Raw genomic sequence first — 22,387 nt, 5'->3', positions numbered from 1 at the left:
TACTGTAGCTCTGTATCCCAGCAAAGGAGACAAACCCTGTGCCACTGCCTCGGAGGCTAGTTCTTCCACCTGGTATGTGCATGGTTGAGGGGAGACTTGATGTGAGATGTGTAACATTATGAGGGGCCTAGATAGAGTGGGTAGAAAGGGCCCATTTACTTCAGCAGAGGGGTCAATAACCAGGGGGCGTCGATTTAAAGTAATTGATAGACGGATTAAAGGAGAGTTGAGAAAAACCTTTTTCACCCAGAGGGCGGTGGGGGTCTGGAACTCGCTGACTGAAAGGCTGGTAGAGGCCTTATCGTATTTCACAAGTACTTGGATGTGCACTTAAAGTTCCATAACCTACAGGGCTACGGACCCAGAGCCGGAAGGTGGGATTAGGCTGGATAGCATCTTGGTCCACAGGCACAGACACGATGGGCTGAATGGCCTCTTTCTGTGCTGTATTATATGCGCACAGTGCCCCCCCCCCCCCAGCCGCTGGCCTGCGCATGCTCACAGCGCCCAGCACTCCACGGTAATCTGCGCATGCTCACAGCGCCCAGCACTCCACGGTAATCTGCGCATGCTCACAGCGCCCAGCACTCCACGGTAATCTGCGCATGCTCACAGCGCCCTACTCTGGTCTGCGCGTGATTCGGTGTCAATCATTCAGGTTCCGGGGCCCTTCTTTGCTACCCCCCCCCCCCCTTTCCCTAATATTGTCTTTTAAATGCGCTTTTTGTGTAATAAATAATCATTTTGACAAAGAGATCAGAAATCGTTCTGCTTCTTCTCCCAAGCTATTATTTTTTTTGTTGTTGTTGGACATTAAAAACGTCTTTACTCCGGCGGGGTCCTCCTTGCGGTGGACCGCAACTTGCGCCGCGGGGCGAGGCGGGGTCTGCGAATGACAGCGCGGACAGCCAATCGACGCGGGTGGCGGGGGTGAGCGGCCGGTCCAATCAGAGCGCGGGGGGTGGGGCGGCAGGTTGCGCCACCGCACGTGTTCGCGGCCGGAGCCCTGGGACTGTGGGGCGGGTGATTGACAGGCGCGGGCCTGCAGCAGCAGCGGCGGCGGCGGCGGCGGGAGAGCAGCTGGAGACCTTGTGGTTCGGGCACTGGGGCAGCTCGGTGCGGCTGCAGGGCAGGGACCAACCCCTCCGGTGCAGGGGCGCCCTGTGCATGCATGCTTTGCAGGGAGGGAGGCATTTCCTGCATTGTTTGACGTTGCAACATTAAGTTGTGAAAATAGTGGTAAAAGTAACTATATATTGTATCAAAGTTTTAGGGTCATTTTATTGCCAGTATCTGTATTTACCGAATGTTTTATTTTCTCTGATTTTCCAGCTGAGCCCCTGATCATTTGGCACGATGTTGACTGTGAGAAGACCATCCGTAATCTTCAGCTCCGCCCTGTCCCGGCCGGTCACCGGGCTGCATTCGCTCTGCTGGCGGTCCGCTTGCTCCTCCAGCCAGGCTCAGGTTGGACGTGAGGCCCAGCGGCAGCTGGGCAGCGCCTGGGTGCGGCAGCTGGGCAGCGCCCTGCGCTGGGCACTGGGCTGGGTGCGGGGAGGGTGCGGCAAGCCAGGCGGCCGGAGGCAGGGGATGCTGTCGATCTTGGCCAGCCAGTGCAGCTACGTGACCGGCCAGCGGCTGCGGAGGGCACAGCAGATCGGCCAGCTGTACGGCAACCTGTACTCGGAGCGTTCCCGGCGCAGCCTCTTCACCAACCTGTGGCGCAAATTGCACAGCCGCCACTCGGGCTCCGGCAAACTGGTGGCAGCTTTCGTGGCCGTCTTCTTGTGGGACGACCAGAGGATCCGGGACGAGGAGTTGCAAAGGTAGGGGGCCCAGTGATGTCAGCAGGAGGAAACCTGCAAATGCTACAAGTCTGAGTATTGTGAATACACCTGGAATATTGTGTTTAGTTTTGGTCTCCTAATCTGAGGAAGGACGTTCTTGCTATTGAGGGAGTGCAGCGAAGGTTCACCAGACGGATTCCTGGGATGGCAGGACTGACATATGAAGAAAGACTGGATCGACTAGGCTTATATTCACTGGAATTTAGAAGAATGAGAGGGGATCTCATAGAAAATTCTCAGGGGACTGGACAGGTTAGATGCAGGAAGAATGTTCCCGATGTTGGGGAAGTCCAGAACCAGGGGTCACAGTCTAGGGGTAAGCCATTTAGGACCGAGATGAGGAGAAACTTTTTCACTCAGTTGTGCGCATGTGGAATTCTCTACCATAGAAAGTTGTTGAGGCCAGTTCGTTGGATATATTCATATGGAGTTAGATGTGGCCCTTATGGCTAAAGGGATCGGGGGTATGGAGAGAAGGCAGGAGTGGGATACTGAAGTTGCATGATCAGCCATGATCATATTGAATAGTGGTGCAAGCTCGAAGGGCTGAATGGCCTGCTCCTGCACCTATTTTCTATGTTTCTATGAGCCATCAAAAAAAATTGCACACACAGGACTGACTGAAAGAGACAGGAGTTCTGGTGAAGGATCCCAGAACATTCACGTGTCCTTTCTTCTTCAGAATGATACCCGGGTTTAGAGGGTTAAATTATATGCCTTGTATTCCCTTGAGTTTAAAAGAGTGAGGGTGATCCCATCGAGGTCTTCGATATAAAGGAAAGAAAGACTTGGATTTATATAGTGCCTTTCATGACCACTGGACGTCCCAAAGCCCTTCACAGCCAAGTACATTTGGAATGTAGTCACTGCTGTAATGGAATACAATTCTGCTGCTGCTGATGGCCCACAGCACCTCACGGATGCCCAGTTTTGAGTTGCTAGATCAGTTCTGAATCTATCCCATGTAGCACAGTGATTGTGGCACACAACACGATGGAGGGTATCCTCATTGTGAAGACAGAACTTCGTCTCCACTAGGATAGTACGTTGGTGGTCACTCCTACCAATACTGTCATGGACAGATGCACCTGCGACAGGTAGATTAGTGAGGACGAGGTCAAGTAGGTTTTTCCACTCGCACTGGTTCTCTTGCTAACTGCTGCAGGCCCAGTCTGGCAACTATGCCCTTCAGTGCTCAGTCAGTAGTGGTGCTACCGAGCCACTCTTGATGATGGACATTGCAGTCCCTCACCCAGAGTACATTCTCTACCCATGCTACCCTCAGTGCTGCTTCTAAGTGGTGTTCAATATGAAGGAGTACTGATTCATCAACTGAGAGAGAGCATTGGTGGTAACCAGCAGGTTTCCTTGCCCACGTTTAACCTGATGCCATGAGACTGCCTGGGGTCCAGAGTCAATGTTGAGGACTCCCAGGGCCACTCCCTCCCAACTTTATACAACTGTGCCGCCACTTCTGGTGGGTCTGTCCTGTAGTTGGGACAGGACATACCCAGAGATAGTACTTTGGCTGAAAGGTATGATTCTGTGCATATGACTGTCAGGCTGTTGCTTGACTATTCTATGGGACAACTCTCCCAATTTTGGCACAAGTCCCCAGATGTTAGTGAGGAGGACTTTGCAGAATCAACTAGGCTGGGTGTTCCGTTGTCGTGTCTGAATCCGGTGCATAGGTCGATGCTGGGTGGGCCGTCCAATTTTATTCTTGTAATTTTTTGTAGTGGTTTGATGCAACTGAGTGTCTCGCTGGGCAATTTCACAGGAGAGGTAGAGTCAACCCCATTGCTGTGGGTCTGGAGTCGTGAATAGGCCAGACCGGGTAAGGACGGCAGATTTCCTTCCTGAAAGGGCATTAGTGAACTAGATGGGTTTTTACGACAATCCAATAGCTTCACAGTTACCATTACTGATGCTAGCTTTTTGTTCTAGATTTAATTAATCAACTGAGAGTGATTCCACACGCGAGCGCATTTATAAAACCAGTCACCTCAGACTGTTGCTGCTGATTGGAGTCATGTGGGGGATAAGTGCTGTTAGTTTCGGTGTTAGTTGCGAGATTGATAGTGAAGGGTTGGGGGTTTTGGGAGGTTGAACCAGGAGCAGCCAGTGGCTGGCCAGTGTGTTTGGGAATTGTCTTGATGGTATTCCCCCAGATTGGTTGAGCAGCAGACCAATTGTCACGAACAAGAACATGCCATTAACTATCACGGTGAAAGGGCGTATTTTTAGCAGGCGAGTCCTGTGAATATTGAGGATCTGAAGGTGTCGACGTGTCTGCGGTGGCAGCTGGCGCTGGTGGTTACTGGGTGCAAATTAACTTGAGAATCCCCACTCTCCCGTTGCCGGATGTTTCAGCACTGGGGTAGGTGCATGTGGGTGAGACTGAATGATGGAGGCCTTGTGTAATAGGCCAGTCACAGAGCTGGTTAATACTCGCGTCGTTGAGGTGGTTTCTGTGGCCTAAGTTGTCCCTAGGTGCCAGCAGTGTTTTGATTCTGCAATATATCAGAAAGTGTCCCCGTGTTCATTAGACTGACCAATTGGACAAGCTTAGTGTAAAAAAATTCTGACAATGCCATTCGTCGTAATCATAGCTGTGTTCAGTGTCGGCAGTCCCTGTATTCTTCCTTATCGCTGTTCTGTGCAATGTGGGCCTGTGTACATGTGGTTCTGGTTCACAATGTCCCAGTGCTCAGTGTCGGGTGTTTCAGAACTGGGACTTGGGCTCCAAGTTTCTCCTCGGGTGGAGAGAATATCCAGATAAAGCCCTGGCTGGAGGAGGCTGTGTGCTGAAAGCAGCTCAGACTGTCCTGTGCCCTGGCTGCAGCAGGCTGCATGGGAGAGGGGGAGGGTTTCAGCACACAGCAAAGGAGGGCCCCCCCCCCCCACAGGGTGCTGGAAAGGATGACTAAACTGAACATGAAAAGGCACTGGAATTGACCATTTTGGAGGACGGGACTGATAATTGTACTACTGCAATTTAGTATACTGTACTCTCTGCTCACGATGCTGTCTCCCTTACACCAGGTAGATCAAACGCAGATTGGGTGACTGCTTTGCTGAACACCTCCATTCAGTCCGTAAGCATGACCCCGAGCTTCCGGTTCCCTGTCACTTTAATTCTCCGTCCCACTCCCTCTCTGTCCCCGGCCTCCTACACTGTTCCAGCGAAGCTCAACGTAAGCTCGAGGAACAGCACCCCATCTTTCGATTAGGCACTTTACAGCCTTCTGGACTCAACATCGAGATCAACAATTTCAGATCATAACCTCTATCCCCATTTTTTTCGGACAGCAGCTGCTGATAATTTTGCTACTCTTAAACTTCTAAACCAATCTTTTGTTTCTTTACTTGTTCCATTACCATCTCCTTTTGCCTCGCACCATCATCCTTTTGTTACTTAATTGTGCCTGCTTTCCACCCTATCATGGACCTGCCCCTTTTATTCTCCCCCTCTCTTCCCCCCCCCCGCCGCTCTGTAGTTGTTTAAAACATTTTACATCTCTAACTTTTTCCAGTTCTGACAAAAGTGTCACCGACCTGAAACGTTAACTCTGTTTCTCTCTCCACGGATGCTGCCTGACCCGCTGAGTAGTTCCAGCATTTTCTGTTTCCAGCCTCCGCAGCGTTTTGCTTTTGTGATACTATAGTAATGTTGCCATCGGCTTGCTGAATGTGATTTTTCTGCAGTCCTATTGCCTTCTCACCCGGGATGCAATCCCATCAGTACGGATCCAGTGCCTAGGCAGCAGCTGACTCGATGAGCTGAGATCTCGCTCCCTCCTAATCTGTATCCGGCTCTGGAAGGAGGGAGACAATACTGGAATTGGACGGCAGGTGACTGAGCAGCTGAACTGTCCAGAGGATCTATACCCAACTGCTTATTCTCAAATGCAGAGGAGGCGATTAGTTAAACACTTTTTTTTTCTTCAAAATTTCACACTCTGCATTCTTGAAGAATGAGATGTGCATCATCAGTTGTATATTCTTATAGCGTCTTTCACAACCACCAGATGTCTCGAAGCGCTTTACAGCCAATTAAGAACTTTTGGCGTGTAGTCACTGTTGTAATGTGGGAAACGCGGCAGCCAATTTGCGCACAGCAAGCTCCCACAAACAGCAATGTGATGATGACCATAAAATCGGTTTGTTACGTTGTTTGAGGGATATATAGGAAACTAAGCACAAAACAGAAAATCTGTTTGCTCCATTCATTTTACTAAATAGTATTTTTGCACAAATCACTAGAAGTTGCAATGGTTAATAAGGCCATAAAAAAGCAAACCAAGCACTGGGATTCATTTCTGGAGTGATAGAATTGAAAAACAGAGAAGTTATCTTAAACTTGTGTAGAGCCTTGCTTAGACCACACTTCTGGTCTGGTTCTGGTCGCCATATTATAAAAAGGATATAGAATCACTGGAGATTCACAAGAATGATACCAGAACTGAGAGGTTATAACTGAGAGGCTAAACAGGCTCAAGCTCTTTTTTTCCAGTCAAGAGAACGCTGAGGGGTGACCTGACAGAGGTTGTCAAGATTATGAGAGGATTTGAGAGAGTAGACGTAGAGAAGATGTTACGACTTCCGGTGAGTCCAGAACTAGAGGCCATAAATTTAGATAGTCGCAGATAAATCCAATAAGGAATTCCAGAGAAACCCCTTTACCCAGAGAATGTGGAATGCACTACCACAGGGAGTAATTGAGGTGAATAGCACAGATGCATTTAAGGGGAAGCTAAATAAGCATGAGAGAGAAAGGAGTAGAAGGTTATACTGATGGGGTTAGATGAAGAGGGGGTGGGGGGAGACTCGTGTGGAGCATAAACACCGGCATAGAGCAATTGGGCCGAATGGCCTGCTTCTGTGCTATAGACTCGATGTAAGGTGACCTTATGATAAAACAGAGTTAAAATAGAAACATAATATTAGCATTGTTGTGTGTTTTTAGCTGATAGAGGGTGAAAGAACGGAGACCGCTCTGAAGGCGAGGAGACAGGCGGCATGGAGTGACACTAGAGGTGACAGAACAGGCAGCGTGGGGTGAGGCTGGAGATGAGCGGACAGGCAGTGTGGAGTGAGGCTGGAGGTGAGGGAACAGGCAGTGTGGAGTGAGGCTGGAGGTGAGCGGACAGGCAGTGTGGAGTGAGGCTGGAGGTGAGGGAACAGGCAGTGTGGAGTGACGCTGGAGGTGACAGGGAACAGGCAGTATGGAGTGAGGCTGGAGGTAACAGGGGACAGGCAGTATGGAGTGAGGCTGGAGGTAACAGGGGACAGGCAGTGTGGAGTGAGGCTGGAGGTGAGGGAACAGGCAGTGTGGAGTGAGGCTGGAGGTAACGGGACAGGCAGTGTGGAGTGAGGCTGGAGGTGAGGGAACAGGCAGTGTGGAGTGAGGCTGGAGGTGAGGGAACAGGCAGTGTGGAGTGAGGCTGGAGGTGAGGGAACAGGCAGTATGGAGTGAGGCTGGAGGTAACGGGACAGGCAGTGTGGAATGAGGCTGGAGGTGAGGGAACAGGCAGTATGGAGTGAGGCTGGAGGTAACAGAGAACAGGCAGTGTGGAGTGACGCTGGAGGTGAGCGGACAGGCAGTATGGAGTGAGGCTGGAGGTAACGGGACAGGCAGTGTGGAGTGAGGCTGGAGGTGAGGGAACAGGCAGTATGGAGTGAGGCTGGAGGTAACGGGACAGGCAGTGTGGAGTGACGCTGGAGGTGAGGGAACAGGCAGTGTGGAGTGAGGCTGGAGGTGAGGGGACAGGCAGTGTGGAGTGAGGCTGGAGGTGAGGGAACAGGCAGTGTGGAGTGAGGCTGGAGGTGAGGGAACAGGCAGTATGGAGTGAGGCTGGAGGTAACAGGGGACAGGCAGTGTGGAGTGAGGCTGGAGGTGAGGGAACAGGCAGTGTGGAGTGAGGCTGGAGGTGAGGGAACAGGCAGTATGGAGTGAGGCTGGAGGTAACGGGACAGGCAGTGTGGAGTGAGGCTGGAGGTGAGGGAACAGGCAGTGTGGAGTGAGGCTGGAGTTGAACGGACAGGCAGAATTGCGTCACAACAGTAATAACTTGCATTTATATAACACCCGTAACATAAAATAGAAATGTTATCAACAAAATTTAACACCGAATCACGTGAGATATTAGGACAGAGAGGTTGGTTTTCAGGAGCATCTTAAAGGAGGAAAGAGAGGTTTAGAGAGGGGATTCCCCAAGTATTGTCCAAGTCAAATATTGTACAGTTGGTTGCTAATTGTGTTCTTTTGCTTTTATATAATATTCATTGTAAATAAATTTATTTTGGTAATTTTAGCCTGAGCAATATGGCCCCTCCCTGGGATGTTTTCCGGATTAATCGGGAGCATGTGGGTTCCCTGCTGACATTGTGATAAAGGGGTCATTGTCAGCCTGTAGCATGCTATCCCACGCAACAGCTGATTAAGGACACTGCCTTTTTCTGTGAACACGGATAAAGTGTTCAGGGAAGGGCCCAAACTCTGAGAGGCAGAGGGTTGCATTCTGGGTGCAATGGATCTTTATCTGCCTTCAGCCGCCCCACCGAGAGCCAGCGTAGCTCCCTCACTCAAAAGGGCCAGGATTTTGGACATCTGGGACAAACATACCAGGACAGGGCAGTGGTATTTGTGAGGCTGCAGCTTCTCCGATTATAATGAGCATTAGCGATCGAGCTGACCAGGGAACTGTCCAGCTCTTTGCGTGGCTGCTGTTCCGTAGCAGCTTGTAGCCCTTTCATTGTCAAATTAGGGGCGTCCTCGGTGCCTTCCCCGTCAATCCATGGTGTGGTGTGGTGCTGAGCACTGTATCCCAGGAAAGTCCAGGTTTTATTCCCCAGTCTTTGCTGAATTAGCGGATCCTACAATTGGCCTGAGCACCCTGCTGTGCTAGGATTGGGAAGAATCGATTCGGGTTCCTGCTTGTGGTCATGATTCAGTGTTCCCCTGGATGGAAGGTTCGTAGGTACGGCCATTGGGTGAGCAGAGATTGGGGCGGACAGCCTCCCACAGTTGAATATGCTGCTGACACCCAAAGAGTGGTGCCTTGAGTTGGGTTTCAGTCAGCACTCAGAGCTCGCAGTGCCCCTGCAAGAGTCGCTACCTGCTGGAGAAGAAGGAAGATCATGTTGCACTTCTTTCCTTTTTATGAGCATAGGTTGTTCTTTGGTTTGGAAGCTGGGGAATTCAGACAACAAAGGGTTGGTCAAACCCTTTGTCTTGGTACTGAAGGGTGTTTGGCTTTGAGGGAAACGCGGATTGCTTGCGAGAGTGGTGGCAGGGACTTTGTGAGCATGGCCTCGCCCCGCTCTATCTCTGTAACCACCTCCAGTCCTACAACTCTCCGAGATATCTGCGCTCCCCCAATTCTGGCCTCTTGACCAATCCCAAATCACTCCACTATTGGCGGCCGTATCTTCAGCTGCCGAGGCCCGAAGCTCTAGAATTCTCTCCGCCTCTCTTCCTTTAAGCCTCTCTTTAAAACCTGTCTGTCCAAGCTTTTGGTCACCTGTCCTAAAGTCTCCTTATGTGGTTTGGTGTCAAATTTTGTCTTGATTAAGCTCCTTGGGACGTTTTCCAATGTTACTGTTTGTTGCAGGGACAAGTCCCGACACAGAATTGAACCAATCCCCAGTAATGAATCTGTAAACAGCCCAAAAGCGGAATGAAACTTGCTAAGAACTCATTGCAATAAAATATCAGCTCCTTCCTGGGTTCAAAGCATCAGCAATCATGGTTGTGATGCTTGCTAAAGTTTAATAGCAGCCAGCACTCACTGTGCAGGGTCACACCTGCAGACTGGCCAACTTGGACCAGGTCGAAGATGTCATACTTGTATCTGGGCACAATTCACTGCCCTCAGGAAAGTGGACAAATGTCATTCTAAATTTGAGCCCGAGGACTTGGCAAGTGTACTGAGTGTGCGAGAAAGGAGCAGGATCCCAGGTTTGATGCTCCATCTGTGCTGATCCCGGTTGGTTTTACTGCAGTTGGCTTTCAGTAAAGGAGGGCAAAACTGGCCTGGATTCCTCCTCTGTCAACTATCCAGCAACTCCCGGTTGAAGCCAAGCTGAGACTTGTGGCTCAGTGGGCAGCACACTTGCCTCTGAGTCTGCAGGTTGTGGGTTCAAGTCCCACTCCAGAGACTTGAGCACAAAATCTAGGCCTACACTCCAATGTAGTACTGAGGGAGTGCTGTACTGTCAGAGGTGCTGTCTTTGGGATGAGACGTTAAACCAAGGCCCCTCGGGTGGATGTAAAAGATCCCATGGCACTATTTCGAAGAAGAGCAGGGGAGTTATCCCCGGTGTCCTGGCCAATATTTATCCCTCGATCAATATAACAAACATTATATAGTCATTATCACATTGCTGTTTGTGGGAGCTTGCTGTGTGCAAATTGGCTGTCGCATTTCCCACATTACAACAGTGACTACACTCCAAAGGTACGTCACTTGCTGTAAAGTGCTTTGAGGGGTCCGGCCATCATGAAAGTTGCTATATAAATCTTAAGTCTTTTTTCTTTCTTTTACCACTCAAAGGCTTTTTTTTTTTAAAAAGCCAAAATTCGCAGTTCCTCTTTTTAAACAAAAATAGACCAATATACAGTGTATGGCTGACTGCAGTGAGTGATACTGAAAGAATTGTTCGAAGTGCTCCAGTTTGCCCACACTGGGCTGATCTCCATAATGGCCACTTGAGGGGGGTAGTGCAGACCTGCCAGTCCCTGTGGAGCTCTACCCCAGAGCTCTACTCCAACATTTCCAGGAGAGACGGGGAGGCAATTGAGAGAATCCTCAATAGATTGGTCTTTCAGAAAGTTTGCAAATCACCCATTCTCCAAGCAGCTTTCAGAGAAGCATCGTACGTTGCGTGAATTGCCCATCTATCTCCAACAACAAAGGGGGCGGAGCTGGGAATGCGATTGGAAGGTGCGAGGATGAAGGTGGGGTGGTGGGGGAACAGAGGGCCGATGCTCGGGGGGCCAATTTGTTCCTCGATGGTCACTTGCTGATTTGGATGTTTTGTTACCCGGCGCAGTTGCCTGAATGATTTCAAAAACCTGGAGGTCCCGATGGCCGATAAACAGCAGAGTAAGGAGCGGGCGGCTTGCGACAGACATCACAAGCAGGACATCGCGTGGGAGCTGGTGATGGACAGGCCCAGCTTCCGGCTGTGGCGCAGGCCTATCCCGGGCAGTCACCTCTACCAGTATCGAGGTACGACGGCCGCTGATAACCCAACCTTCTCCGCGGCTGCGTGCGTGGGTGGGGAACCGTCCTTGGGCGAGAGCTGCCAATTGTGGGACTGACCAAAAGGTCCCAGGTTGCAATCCTGGTGTGTGTTGTGTTAGCTGCTCCCAGGCAGGGCAGCTATTGGCCTCCGTGCCCGCGGGATAGGAATGGGGAACCAGCTGGGATTCCTACTGGAATGTGAATGTTGGGTGACATCAGGATTGCGCTTGACTTGACTGTTCCCTTCCCCCCCCCCCCCCCTTCCAGCAGTCATTGTTCAGACTGACGTATGAGGAATGGCCGCTTGGGCAAGTATTGGAGGCTGGACAGCAATGTTCCATTTTATTTTGGAGGGTGGGGTGCGTGACCCCCATTTAAGGGGCTACGTTGCCCGTTCAAAATACCCCGCATGCACTGTTTTTCCTATTTAAAAGCCAGTGAGATAGCTGCGCGGGACCTCCAGTGCGCTGCATGGCTACGCAGCTTAAAGTGAACATTGTTGGGCAGTACCCAGCTGGACACTCCACCTGTACGGTAATGCCTCTGATTTAAAAGCCTCTGGGAAAGGGCAGGGAGATGGGATTCGGGTCGACGGGTGCAGTGAAGAGCTGGAGCAGCACAGGCAGAATGGGCCATTGACAACCTGATTCAGTGGACTTGGAAAAGGTGGGTAGAAAATTGGGGCCAAGACTTGTGCAATGCTTCATTAGGTGGTCTTCTCTGACGCCCCTGATTGAGAACGTTCTTTCCTTTTCCTTCTCTCATACAGTTTTCGGAACATACACGGATGTTACCCCTCGGCAGTTCTTCAATGTGCAGGTACACCTTTGGAATCAAATGGAAACGCCGTTTAGCTCAGGCACATTGTGGATAATACTGTCTACGATGGTTACGGTGCTCTCTATCATGTCACTCAGTTATGTCTCAAAGTGCTTCACGTACGATGACTTTGAAATATAGTCATTATTATCTAAAGTAAATGGAGAGGGGCCATTTTCTCTTTCCCTGCGCCCCCGCCCCACCATTCCCATCCTTTTCCCACCAGACTGGCAGAGATTGAGAACGCTGATCTTCGAGTTTAGAGTCCAAGTATGACCAGGACACGTTCTCGAAATGCAGCCAACTCCAGAGGTGTGGGACTCCCTCTTTTGGCTGCTTTTCATGGTGTGAATGTGCAGGCTCCAATGATAACTGCCGTTCTCCCTCCATGACCATCCTACTTATCCCAGTGTGACCAGCTTCCCTTCCTGCACAGCCACAGTCACCTCCTCTGTGCCTCTTGGCTGACTCCTGTGCAGCATTTACATCTTGCCATTAAGGGTGGGGCCAGCTTACTTTTTGCTCACTGGCATTGTGGTGGATTTCTTGCAGCTTAACAAGGAATCTCTCCTTTTAAGAAATAGGAGCAGGAGTCGGCCATTTAGCCCCTCAAGCCTGCTCTGCCATTCAATAAGATCATGGCTGATCTGATCATGGCCTCAACCCCACTTGCCTGCCTGCTCCCCAAAACCTTTGACTTCCTATCGTTCAAAGATCTGTCTATCTCCACCTTAAATATATTCAATGACCCAGCCTCCACAGCTCTCTGGGGTAGAGAATTCCAAAGATTCACGACCCTCTGACAGAAAAAATTCCTCCGCATCTCCGTTTTTATTCTGAAACTATGTCCCCTAGTTCTAGATTCCCCCAGGAGGGGAAACACAAGAACATAAGAAATAGGAACAGGAGTCAGCCATATGGCCCCTCGAGCCTGTTCCGCCATTCAATAAGATCATGGCTGATCTTATCATGGACTCAGCTCCACTTCCCCGCCCGCTCCCCATAACCCCTTATCCTCTTATTGATAAAGAAACTGTCTATTTCTGTCTTAAATTTATTCAATGTCCTGGCTTCCACAGCTCTCCGAGGCAGCGAATTCCACAGATTTACAACCCTCTGAGAGAAGAAATTTCTCCATCTTTGTTTTAAATGGGCAGCCCCTTATTCTAAGCTTATGCCCTCTAGTTTTAGTTTCCCCCATCAGTGGAAACATCCTCTCTGCATCCACCTTGTCGAGCCCCCCAGATCACCTCTCATTCTTTTGAATTCCAATGAGTAGAGGCCCAACCTACTCAACCTTTCCTCATAAGTCAACCCCCTCATCCACAGAATCAACTGAGTGAACCTTCTCTGAACTGCCTCCAAAGCAAGTATATCCTTTCATAAATATGGAAACCAAAACTGCACACAGTATTCCAGGTGTGGCCTCACAATACCCTGTATAGCTGTAGCAAGACTTCTCTCCTCTCACATTGCTTTTCCTCCCATCTTTGTATCATCAGCAAACTTGTCTACATTACACTCAGTCCCTTCTTCCAAGTCGTTAATATCGATTGTAAATAGTTGGAGTCCCAGCACTGATCCCTGCGGCACCCCACTAGTTACCGGTTGCATCTTTGTGTCATCGCCAAACTTGGGCAAGGAAACGTCTGGCATTGGGCCTCACCAGAAGCTCTATGCCTGAGCTCTGATCCCAACCCCCCTCGGCTTGTACGCCTGCTCCAGTTCAACTGGATGGTCCTTGAGCAGGAAGTGCCTGGTGCTGTTCTGGTCCTGTGGCCCATTGGGGATGCCCATTCTGCTATTGATTAATATGGAAGGAAGCCTCTCTCTGCCATGCAATCTAACAAAGTCTCTCCACGCAGCTGGACACTGAGTACAGGAAGAAATGGGACGAGCTGGTTATTAAGCTGGAAGTGGTCGAGCGGGATGCGTGCTCGGGGTCGGAGATTGTTCACTGGGTCACGCATTTCCCGGTAAGCTTAGCCGTAGTAATTATGTGTCCTCCAGCGTGTGTGGCGATTTCTTCTGGCGGTTCACACTTGATTACCCTCTGCCCAATCCAAACCTGGATGGGAGGGAGCTTTCCAACCACTGCGTGTAATGATCTGATCAGATCAGCGCGCTCACGAAACTGGTCGGATCACATGCAGCGTTCCCTCTAAGCTGCGCGGCCAAGGTGTCTGCTAGACCCGCACAGCCCAGGACCGGCGCTTCCGATGTTAAATTTTGCTCATGCGTGAAATTGTGAACGGGCCATGCAGCCCCTTAAAGGGGCAGCGCAGCCAAAATAAAATTAGGGGAGCATTGATCGCATGTGCAAACGGGGATTTTCAACATTGTGCTGGAAGAATAGGTTCTTGATATCCAGTTGATCATGATCAAAACAACCAGACAGCATTCATTGGAAAGCCACAGTCTGGCTAAAGCCAGCTGCGTAGTCAAACGTGACGGGTTTAATGCTTTTCCAAGTCTGCACCAAAACCTCCGTGAGCAATCAGTCCTAAGGTCGGTTGGTCCCCTCTATCCATACGTACATGTCTGGCACAAGACTGCCTTCTCAGTAAGTCACAGCGTGCTCTTTATTTTTTTTAAAATCAGGACGGGAACATTATCCCATGTAAAACACACAGTGTTGCACTGCTCAAGTTGGGCGTGCATGAGATATAGCAGCTAGGATTATCCAACGAGCCTCACTTTAAAATAGAGTGTCTCACTGCCGGTGCTGAGAAAACACCGACCAGAAAGTCGAGGCTTGTCGCTCTGGTTCTTATTTTAGGGTTGTCGGATGAAGCTGTGATGGAAAGGAGTGGGAAATGACACAAAATGGTCGTGACGGGGTGAGCAATTTAATTGCCCCTCTTTCTGTCTCCATTTCCAGTATCCCATGTACTCGAGGGATTACCTGTACATCCGACGCTATCATGTGGACCAAAGGAACAATCTGATGGTGTTGGTGTCGAGGTGAGAATTTGAGGCGTTCCCTTCTCATTATTCCGCACCCTTTTTCTTATTTATTCATCCGTGGAATGTGGGTGTCGCTGGCAAGGCCGGTATTTATTATCCATCCCTAATTGCCCTCGAGAAGGTGGTGGTGAGCTGCTTTCTTGAACCGCTGTAGTCCGTGTGATAGCACTTTGGTACAACTGAATGGCTTGCTATGCCATTTCAGAGGGCAGTTAAAATTTAACCACATTGTTGTGGGTCTGGAGTCACATATAGGCCTGACCGGGTAAGGGCGGCAGATTTCCTTAGTGAACCAGACGGGTTTTTACGACAATCCGGCAGTTTCATGGTCACCATTACTGATGCTAGCTTTTTATTCCAGATTTATTTAACCTACTGAATTTAACTTCCTCAAATGCCGTGGTGGGATTTGAATTCATTAGTGCGGGCTTCTGGATTACTAGTTCAGTAACATAACCACTATGCTACCATACCCAATCGCAGCAGTCACTGCGTAGCGGTCGAAAGCAGGCTGATCTAATGGTTAAAATATATCTAGTTCTGTCCAGCAAAGCAAAATCTGCATCAAATGTCTTGGAAAGTTAGTTGGATTTGCTCATAAATTAAGTGTTCCTACATTAGTGAATGCTGCTGCTCACCTCTGAGGGCGTTTGTGATTTATTTTATGTCTACACTTATTGAGCTGTCCACGCCTCAGTCTTGCACTTAGATGCTGGGCATGGCTCTGGTGCAGAATTGTGGCAAGGTGCTTCCCGTGTCAAGGTTATGGGGAGCGGGCAGGAAAGTGGAGTTGAGGCCAAGACCAGATCAGCCGTGATTTCATTGAATGGCGGAGCAGGCTCGAAGGGCCAAATGGCCGACTCCTGCTCCTATTGTGTTCCTATGTGGCACAGTGGGTAATCGTAGTGCCATATTATGATGCAGAGGCATGAAGGATCCCAGCTTCAAGCCCTGATCTATGCTGAATTTAGCTGCTCACAGTTGCCGGGGTTGGCCTTGGTGAAGGGGCTGTCTTCTGCAACCCACAATTGGAAAAGCTATAAAGAATTGGCTGTGTTATACCCACCATCTCCAATCCATGCTGGTATCTAATGTGACTCAGCCTTGGAAGCAAAGCCTCCACTCTTCGATATTTGAGCTCAAGATTCTCGGAGGGTTGCTGGTGCTAGTGGAATCTTGTCTCGGCGGGACGGGTTGGGGGGCAGTGGAGAAGAGGAAATGGAGGTGGGGCAAGTTTGGGCACGGTACAATTGCATAAGAAAGGAGTAAGACAGTAAAGAAGGCTGTGACACCCAGTACACCGGTCCTAACATCCCATTCTGTTTATTCAGGGCTGTAGAGCATCCGGATGTACCAGAGAGCCCCAACTATGTGCGGGTGACATCTTACGAGTCCCAGATGGTGATCAAGCCACACCGATCATTTGATGAAGTAAGATTGGGTGTGACTGAGGTGAAAGGGTAACACTTAAGGTGTAGCGGCCCAGAATTTCCGCTCGTTCCGCCGGAAATTGGCCACACCGCGTAAAATAGCTTGGAATTTTAAGTGCCGCTTACGTCGAGTGTCCGCAATCCTCAACGCTGATTTTAAATTACATTGCATGGGGAGCCAGCCCCGCCCACAAAACTGGCCACGCCCCCAAATCAAAATAATGAACCTGGAACGTTTCTGCCTTTGGCGCCTGTTTGAGGAGCCTCTTCAAATTGAGCTGTTGATTTCGGCACATGGGCACTAACAGACACGTTTTAAACCTCTTTACATATTAAACAATATTTAATGTACTAAGAAACTAGTACACTCGTGAAATTATTAAATGGGTCAGTATAGTTTTTTTAAGTCATTTTCAGTGATTTAAAATTGGGTTACTCCCAAGTGGTGGACTAGACACCCTTATTAAGAATAATTATTTTTTATGATAAACCCATTTTTGGTTGTATTAATAACACTGCACCAGGTTACCATCAATATTTCCCCCTACTTTTAAATTTGGGTGCGGGGCCCCTCGCTGAGCAGAGGAGGGAAGCCATGCAGTCCCACAGCAAAGCCACTGAACTTGTGTTTTGACGTTGCCAGAGCAGATGCTGCTGAGCGCGCCTGACAGCGCAATGGCAGGGTGCACTACGGTCACAGGGGAAGCGGCTACAAGGCAGATGTGAGAGTCCATGGAGCTCGATGGCCACCGACTCGCAGGGAGTTGGGGGAGGGCACATCTTGTTCACTTAGCCTCTCCCTAAATTCCCTGACACGATTCATTCACTCAGTGTTGCTTTAAGTATTATAGACAGAGCATATCCTCCTGGGCAGTCCATCAACCCTGACTCTCAGGTCTCGGTCCCTGCTTTGTAATTTGGGCGAGCCCACTTTGGGAATTGTGTGAGGGCCCCCTGTTCACCCTGATGTATCGTCTGTGTGGTGGTGCACCCGTGGCTCTCCCAATTACTTCATGGGTAATGCATCTTTAATGGAGCGGTATGAAAACCAGAAGGTCAAAGATTCTCTCCCGCTGTGTTAAGCTTGCTGAACTCCGAGAGAGAGAAAATCAGATGCCGCTGCTGCTGAGGGCTATCCCCATAACCCCTTCTAGCCTGTGTATGGGCATTGGGTGTGCACAGGATTGGGCTTGGCTATGTTGATTTCCCCCCCCCCGGCCAAGCATTGAATAGTCAGACTCCACAGGGGGAGTCACAGAGTGCGTCTTTACTAAGAAACACTTTCTAGGGTCATTAAGTATGGCCATTTGGGCAACTTACAAGAGGGAAGCCGGTGACTGTGGAATAGTTCCCAGCAGCCGGGGGGCAGGGCAGAGATTATTGAGAAATTAAATAATTTTTGAAAATGCAGTGTTTAACCATTTGTAACATTATGCTTGGAGTCAGCATTCAGTCTTCACCTTGTCTTCCAGAATGGCTTTGACTACCTTCTCACATACAGTGATGATCCCCAGACAGTTTTCCCTCGTTACTGCATCAGCTGGATGATGTCTAGCGGTAAGATATTCCATAATTGTTTATTGGTATGTGGGAAGGTTTACATGCCAGGAGAAGTCCTTTGGTGTACTGGGACAGCTCTGTGAAGTGTGAGGCTTGCCTTTGTCCCAGCGTCAGAAGAAAAAACAACTGACCCATCAGCAGCCAGCCCCCAATTCCAGCTGGGGTACCGTCATCCGAGACAGGTCCCCTCTGAGACCTCAGTGTTAATCCAGCCCATTCTGATGAAATAAGCGTCTGTCTGGTGTTTCTACTTGCAATAAGTTAGGGGCCAGTCTCCATCTGATTGGCAGTGGCCCACAGTGTAACCTGATTTGTCCTTTGACACTGGCAATTTCACTCGAAGAGTGGGAAATGGAAAAATATTCCACTGGTGTAGTCGGGGTTGCTCTTGAGGTTGCCGTTAAGGCATGTTTGGGGGTAAAGTTAACACACAGGTACAGCAAGCAATTGGGAAGGCAAAAGGAATGTTAGCCTTTATTGCAAGGGGGTTAGAGTATAAGTGTAAGGAAGTATTGCTGCAATTATATAGGGCTATGGTGAGACATACCTGGAGTAGTGTGTACAGTTTGGTCTCCTTAGCTAAAGAAAGATTTTTGGGCACTAAGGGAATCGAGGGATATGGGGATCAGGCGGGAAAGTGGAGTTGATGTAGAAGTTCAGCCATGATCTTATTGATTGGCGGAGCAGGCTCGATGGGACATATGGCCTACTCCTAATTCTTATGAAAGTAAGAGCTTAAGGTATAACCTATGCTATACCAGCCCTGGGAATGTTTGATGGGACAGTGTGGAGGGAGCTTTACGGTGTACCTAACCTGTGCTATACCTGCCCTGGGAGTGTTTGATGGGACAGTGTAGAGGGAGCTTTACTCTGTATCTAACCCCCTGTACCTGCCCGGGGAGTGTTTGATGGGACAGTGAAGAGGGAGCTTTACTCTGTATCTAACCCCCTGTACCTGCCCTGGGAGTGTGTGATGGGACAGTGTAGAGGGAGCTTTACTCTGTATCTAACCCCCTGTACCTGCCCGGGGAGTGTTTGATGGGACAGTGAAGAGGGAGCTTTACTCTGTATCTAACCCCCTGTACCTGCCCTGGGAGTGTGTGATGGGACAGTGTAGAGGGAGCTTTACTCTGTATCTAACCCCCTGTACCTGCCCTGGGAGTGTTTGATGGGACATTGAAATTAAATGTGTTCTATTCTCAATTGTTCACCTTAAGGAGCATAAAATTCGCAAAAAAGGTCCTGAATTCAACATCTTCAGATCAGTGGGAATACTCTTTGATAATCTTTTAAACAGCAGTGCCTTTTGTAGAAGCCAGACGCTGTTGCATCAATCTGCCGCTGGTGTTTCACTAACACTAAATAAAGACATGCATTTATATAGCGCCTTTCACAACCTCTGGACGTCCCAAGGCACTTTCCAGCTAATTAAGTAACTTTAGAAGTGTAGTCACTGTTAGAAAGTAGGAAATGCGACAGCCATTATGCGCACAGCAAGCTCCCATAAACTGGATTTTTGTGCTCAAGTCCCTGGAGTGGGCCCACAAGCTTCTGACTCTGAGGCGAGTGTGCTCCCCACTGAGTCATAGCTTGCACCTTCCGCTATTCTTGTTGTTTGTTTTCTTGCAGGCATGCCCGACTTCCTGGAGAAGTTACACCTGGCCACTGTCCGAGCGAGGACTATGGAAATCAAGATTAAAGATTACATCAGTGCGAGAAGCTCCTCCGAGGGCACTGATACCAAAGAAATTCAGAAATCCGAGAGCAAAGAGAATAGCTGCAGCTCACAACAGATGGACTACGCGTAGGTTCTCGGTCCTGTCTGGGGAAATGGCCGTCAGTTGCTGTGTACCCAGATGTTGGCCGTGGGTTACATGCCGGAGGTTAACTTCTTTATCAAGAAAGAGCAGGGAGCAACTTCAAGATCTAACTGCTTTTCGAAGAAAAACTTTGCATTGAAAGGCATTGTGGGTGTGAGATGGGCAGAGGGCTGTAAGATTTGCCAGTATATGGTACCAGGAGTCACGCTAACCTGCAAAACTTGAAGGATTAAAAAGAACACACACACTGAACGAACACTGCATTTGAAATTGAAGGTTAGAATGTCTGGTCAGGATCTGGTCAGATCCTGCCTATTTGAAATGTTTTGGTTAAGACGGCAACTTGAATTTGCTGTAACCATTTAGAACAGTTAAGGAAGATTTTTATTTACTGGGGCGGTGCGGGGGGGGGGGGGGACGAGAGAGACAAATGCACTTCTTGCAACGTGTCTACTTTGTTTTTTTTTAATCGTGCACAATTCCACGTTTAATGTTTTACACTGGCCACAGCACTCATCTTTTTAAAAGCGAAGCGATTGACACAGGAGGTCCAATAGTTGCTGTTAATCTCATTGGCGAGTTCCGCTTCGCATTTCGGCTGAAGTAGCTTCAAATAAAAACGTGTTATTTTGTAATGATTTCTCCCTCCTCAGTTGGTCGGCTATACCCACAGGCTTGAAGCTCTCGTATATAGAGGGAAACTTTGTGTGCCTGCGCATCACACCCATCTCACCAGAGCAACTTCTGCCAGGCTGCCTTATTGTAGCAAATTGTGAATGATTTCTGTGTAAAGTTAACCGGTTCCAGCTGGGACGGTGGCATTGTGCCCCTTGATTTAGAGAGGTGGGAAATCAGCCGGGGTTCCTACTCTTGATCACTGTCGAATGATCTCTGCCAGGATGTGTGGCCTGCTCAGGGAGCGGGATTTCACACACTGGAATAATGTGCCAAGTTCACACACAACGAATGACCTCTGCTGGAAATTCACTCTGAGCACAGGCGTCCGTGTCGTCAACAGAGGAGAATGGAAACATGTTTAAATTCTTTTTGCCCCTGTTGGCAGCAAGACAAAGCTGGGGTGCAAGGGGGATAGCTACATGCTTGCCACATGGCATCTCATTCAGTGAAGCTGCAATCAGCATTTCCTCTCTGTCCCCTTTAACTGTGACTCTCAAAACTGCTCCTGTGCCGACTTGCTACCAGGAGATGGCGCTCTCACATTTGGTAGCGGAGGAGATTACGAATGAAGGAACTTGCATTTCTATAGCCTGTCTCTGGACCCCCAGGATGTCCCAAAGTGCTTCAAAGTCGATCAAGTACTTTCGAAGCATAGTCATTATTGTAGGGAAATGTGTGGTCACCGTGTCCCATTTGAGCATATCCCGTGGTTTCTGATTTGTCACTTTTGGGTGCACCAGCTGTTGATGTGAGTCTGCGATTGTGTAGCCTGTATTTTTGGACACTGGTTGCTTTCTGTATGATATCGCGTGGGGTCCCATTCAACAACGGCTGTTGCGTGGCTAAGAAGAACTTGCATTTCTATAGCAACTTTCAGGACCTCCAGGCATCCCAAAGTGCTTCACACCTAATGAATAACTCTTGAAGTGTAGTGACCGTTGAAATGTAGGAAACAACCCTTGGTGCAGTAGGGAAGGCACAAAAGCAGTGGCTTGACTTAAAGGCTCTTGTGCCCGGTGCTGGGGTAACTGTACAGACAGTTAGTGCCTGCAGGGGACCAGTTATCACAACACCCTTTGTTTCTATTCATTGCTTTTCTCCCTTTAGTCCTAAAGTCACTGACTCTTATTGGAGTGGAGTTCCATAAGCAATGGCACCTTCTGGTCCCTCACCCAAGAAAGTATTCTTCATGGTAAGTGTCACCTATCCAGTGCTCTCCGGCGCGCTTGTCAGCAGCGACCATTGCACTCGGGATGATTTTCCCCATCTGCCAACCCAGGAACAGTGAGGACAATTGTAACTTGGATCAACTGTTGGCCCAGACAGCATTCGTTGTATCTTTCCAAAGTGAATAGCAATTCTTTTGAAGAATTGTTGAGTATCTGAGCGACATTTATTCTCTTGCGGTAATGCCTATCGTCTCGGTTAGCAGTTTGTCATGCAGTCTGTCCTTTGCCCTGACTAACATTTCACACACTGGCTCATGCAGCTTACTCTGCCTGCTGCCCGAGAGTTCAGTACACTGGATCAGTCGCTACCAACACTCCCCCCAATGTCACTCATTAATTCCGATGCAGTGGATTAAAACTAGTTTCTATTGTATGAAAATTTTTTTAATTGAGCTAACCTGCCACCAGCCTTTCAGCAAAAATCGAAGCTTTCTAAAGTAAGCTGTGCTCCTGCTTGTTAATCTTTTAATTGTTCTGTGTCTGCTGATCCCTGATTGGCACCCTCCATTTTTCTACACCATTTTGTCCTCATCAGTGGAAATTCTGTTTGTGCATTACAGACCTGAGCTTGGGGGAAGTGGAATGGCGAGATCTGGGTAAATACAGAGCTGATTCCCACTCACAATTGCATTCCCTGTCTCCTCCTTCTGTCCTCTTGTGTGAAATTCCAAACTGAAATTGTGTCACAAACGAATAAGCCATTCCTATGCAGGAGAGGACATGCAGACCCATCTGCACTTACTGGGCCTGACCATTTGTACCTTTCACCGTGTTCCGTCTCACTGT

The 22,387-nt window shown here is 49.1% G+C and overlaps 1 protein-coding gene across 8 annotated transcripts in view; it reads left to right on the top strand.

The window, feature by feature from the left end:
- Positions 1 to 20,329, top strand: part of stard7 (StAR related lipid transfer domain containing 7) — a 53,895-nt gene extending 33,566 nt beyond the window's left edge. For 4 of the 8 annotated variants that reach the window (XM_070866309.1, XM_070866312.1, XM_070866310.1 and 1 more), the window contains 8 exons: positions 1,333 to 1,826; positions 10,905 to 11,083; positions 11,868 to 11,917; positions 13,783 to 13,893; positions 14,799 to 14,881; positions 16,216 to 16,315; positions 17,787 to 17,871; positions 19,504 to 20,329. In XM_070866309.1, the coding sequence (XP_070722410.1) occupies positions 1,357 to 1,826; positions 10,905 to 11,083; positions 11,868 to 11,917; positions 13,783 to 13,893; positions 14,799 to 14,881; positions 16,216 to 16,315; positions 17,787 to 17,871; positions 19,504 to 19,682 (1,257 nt within the window). In that variant the 5' untranslated portion in view covers positions 1,333 to 1,356 and the 3' untranslated portion in view covers positions 19,683 to 20,329. Of the gene's footprint in view, position 1; positions 73 to 638; positions 659 to 993; positions 1,246 to 1,332; positions 1,827 to 10,904; positions 11,084 to 11,867; positions 11,918 to 13,782; positions 13,894 to 14,798; positions 14,882 to 16,215; positions 16,316 to 17,786; positions 17,872 to 19,503 lie in introns of those variants that run through there. The other 4 variants (XM_070866313.1, XM_070866315.1, XM_070866308.1 and 1 more) reach the window with 4 other exon arrangements.
- The last annotated feature ends 2,058 nt before the right edge of the window (positions 20,330 to 22,387 follow it).

The sequence above is a fragment of the Pristiophorus japonicus genome, chromosome 22, assembly GCF_044704955.1.
Source record: "Pristiophorus japonicus isolate sPriJap1 chromosome 22, sPriJap1.hap1, whole genome shotgun sequence".
Classification (NCBI taxonomy): Eukaryota; Metazoa; Chordata; class Chondrichthyes; family Pristiophoridae; genus Pristiophorus; species Pristiophorus japonicus.
The sequence above is the reverse complement of the archived record's forward strand: the minus strand, read 5'-3'. Positions and strand labels throughout refer to the sequence as shown.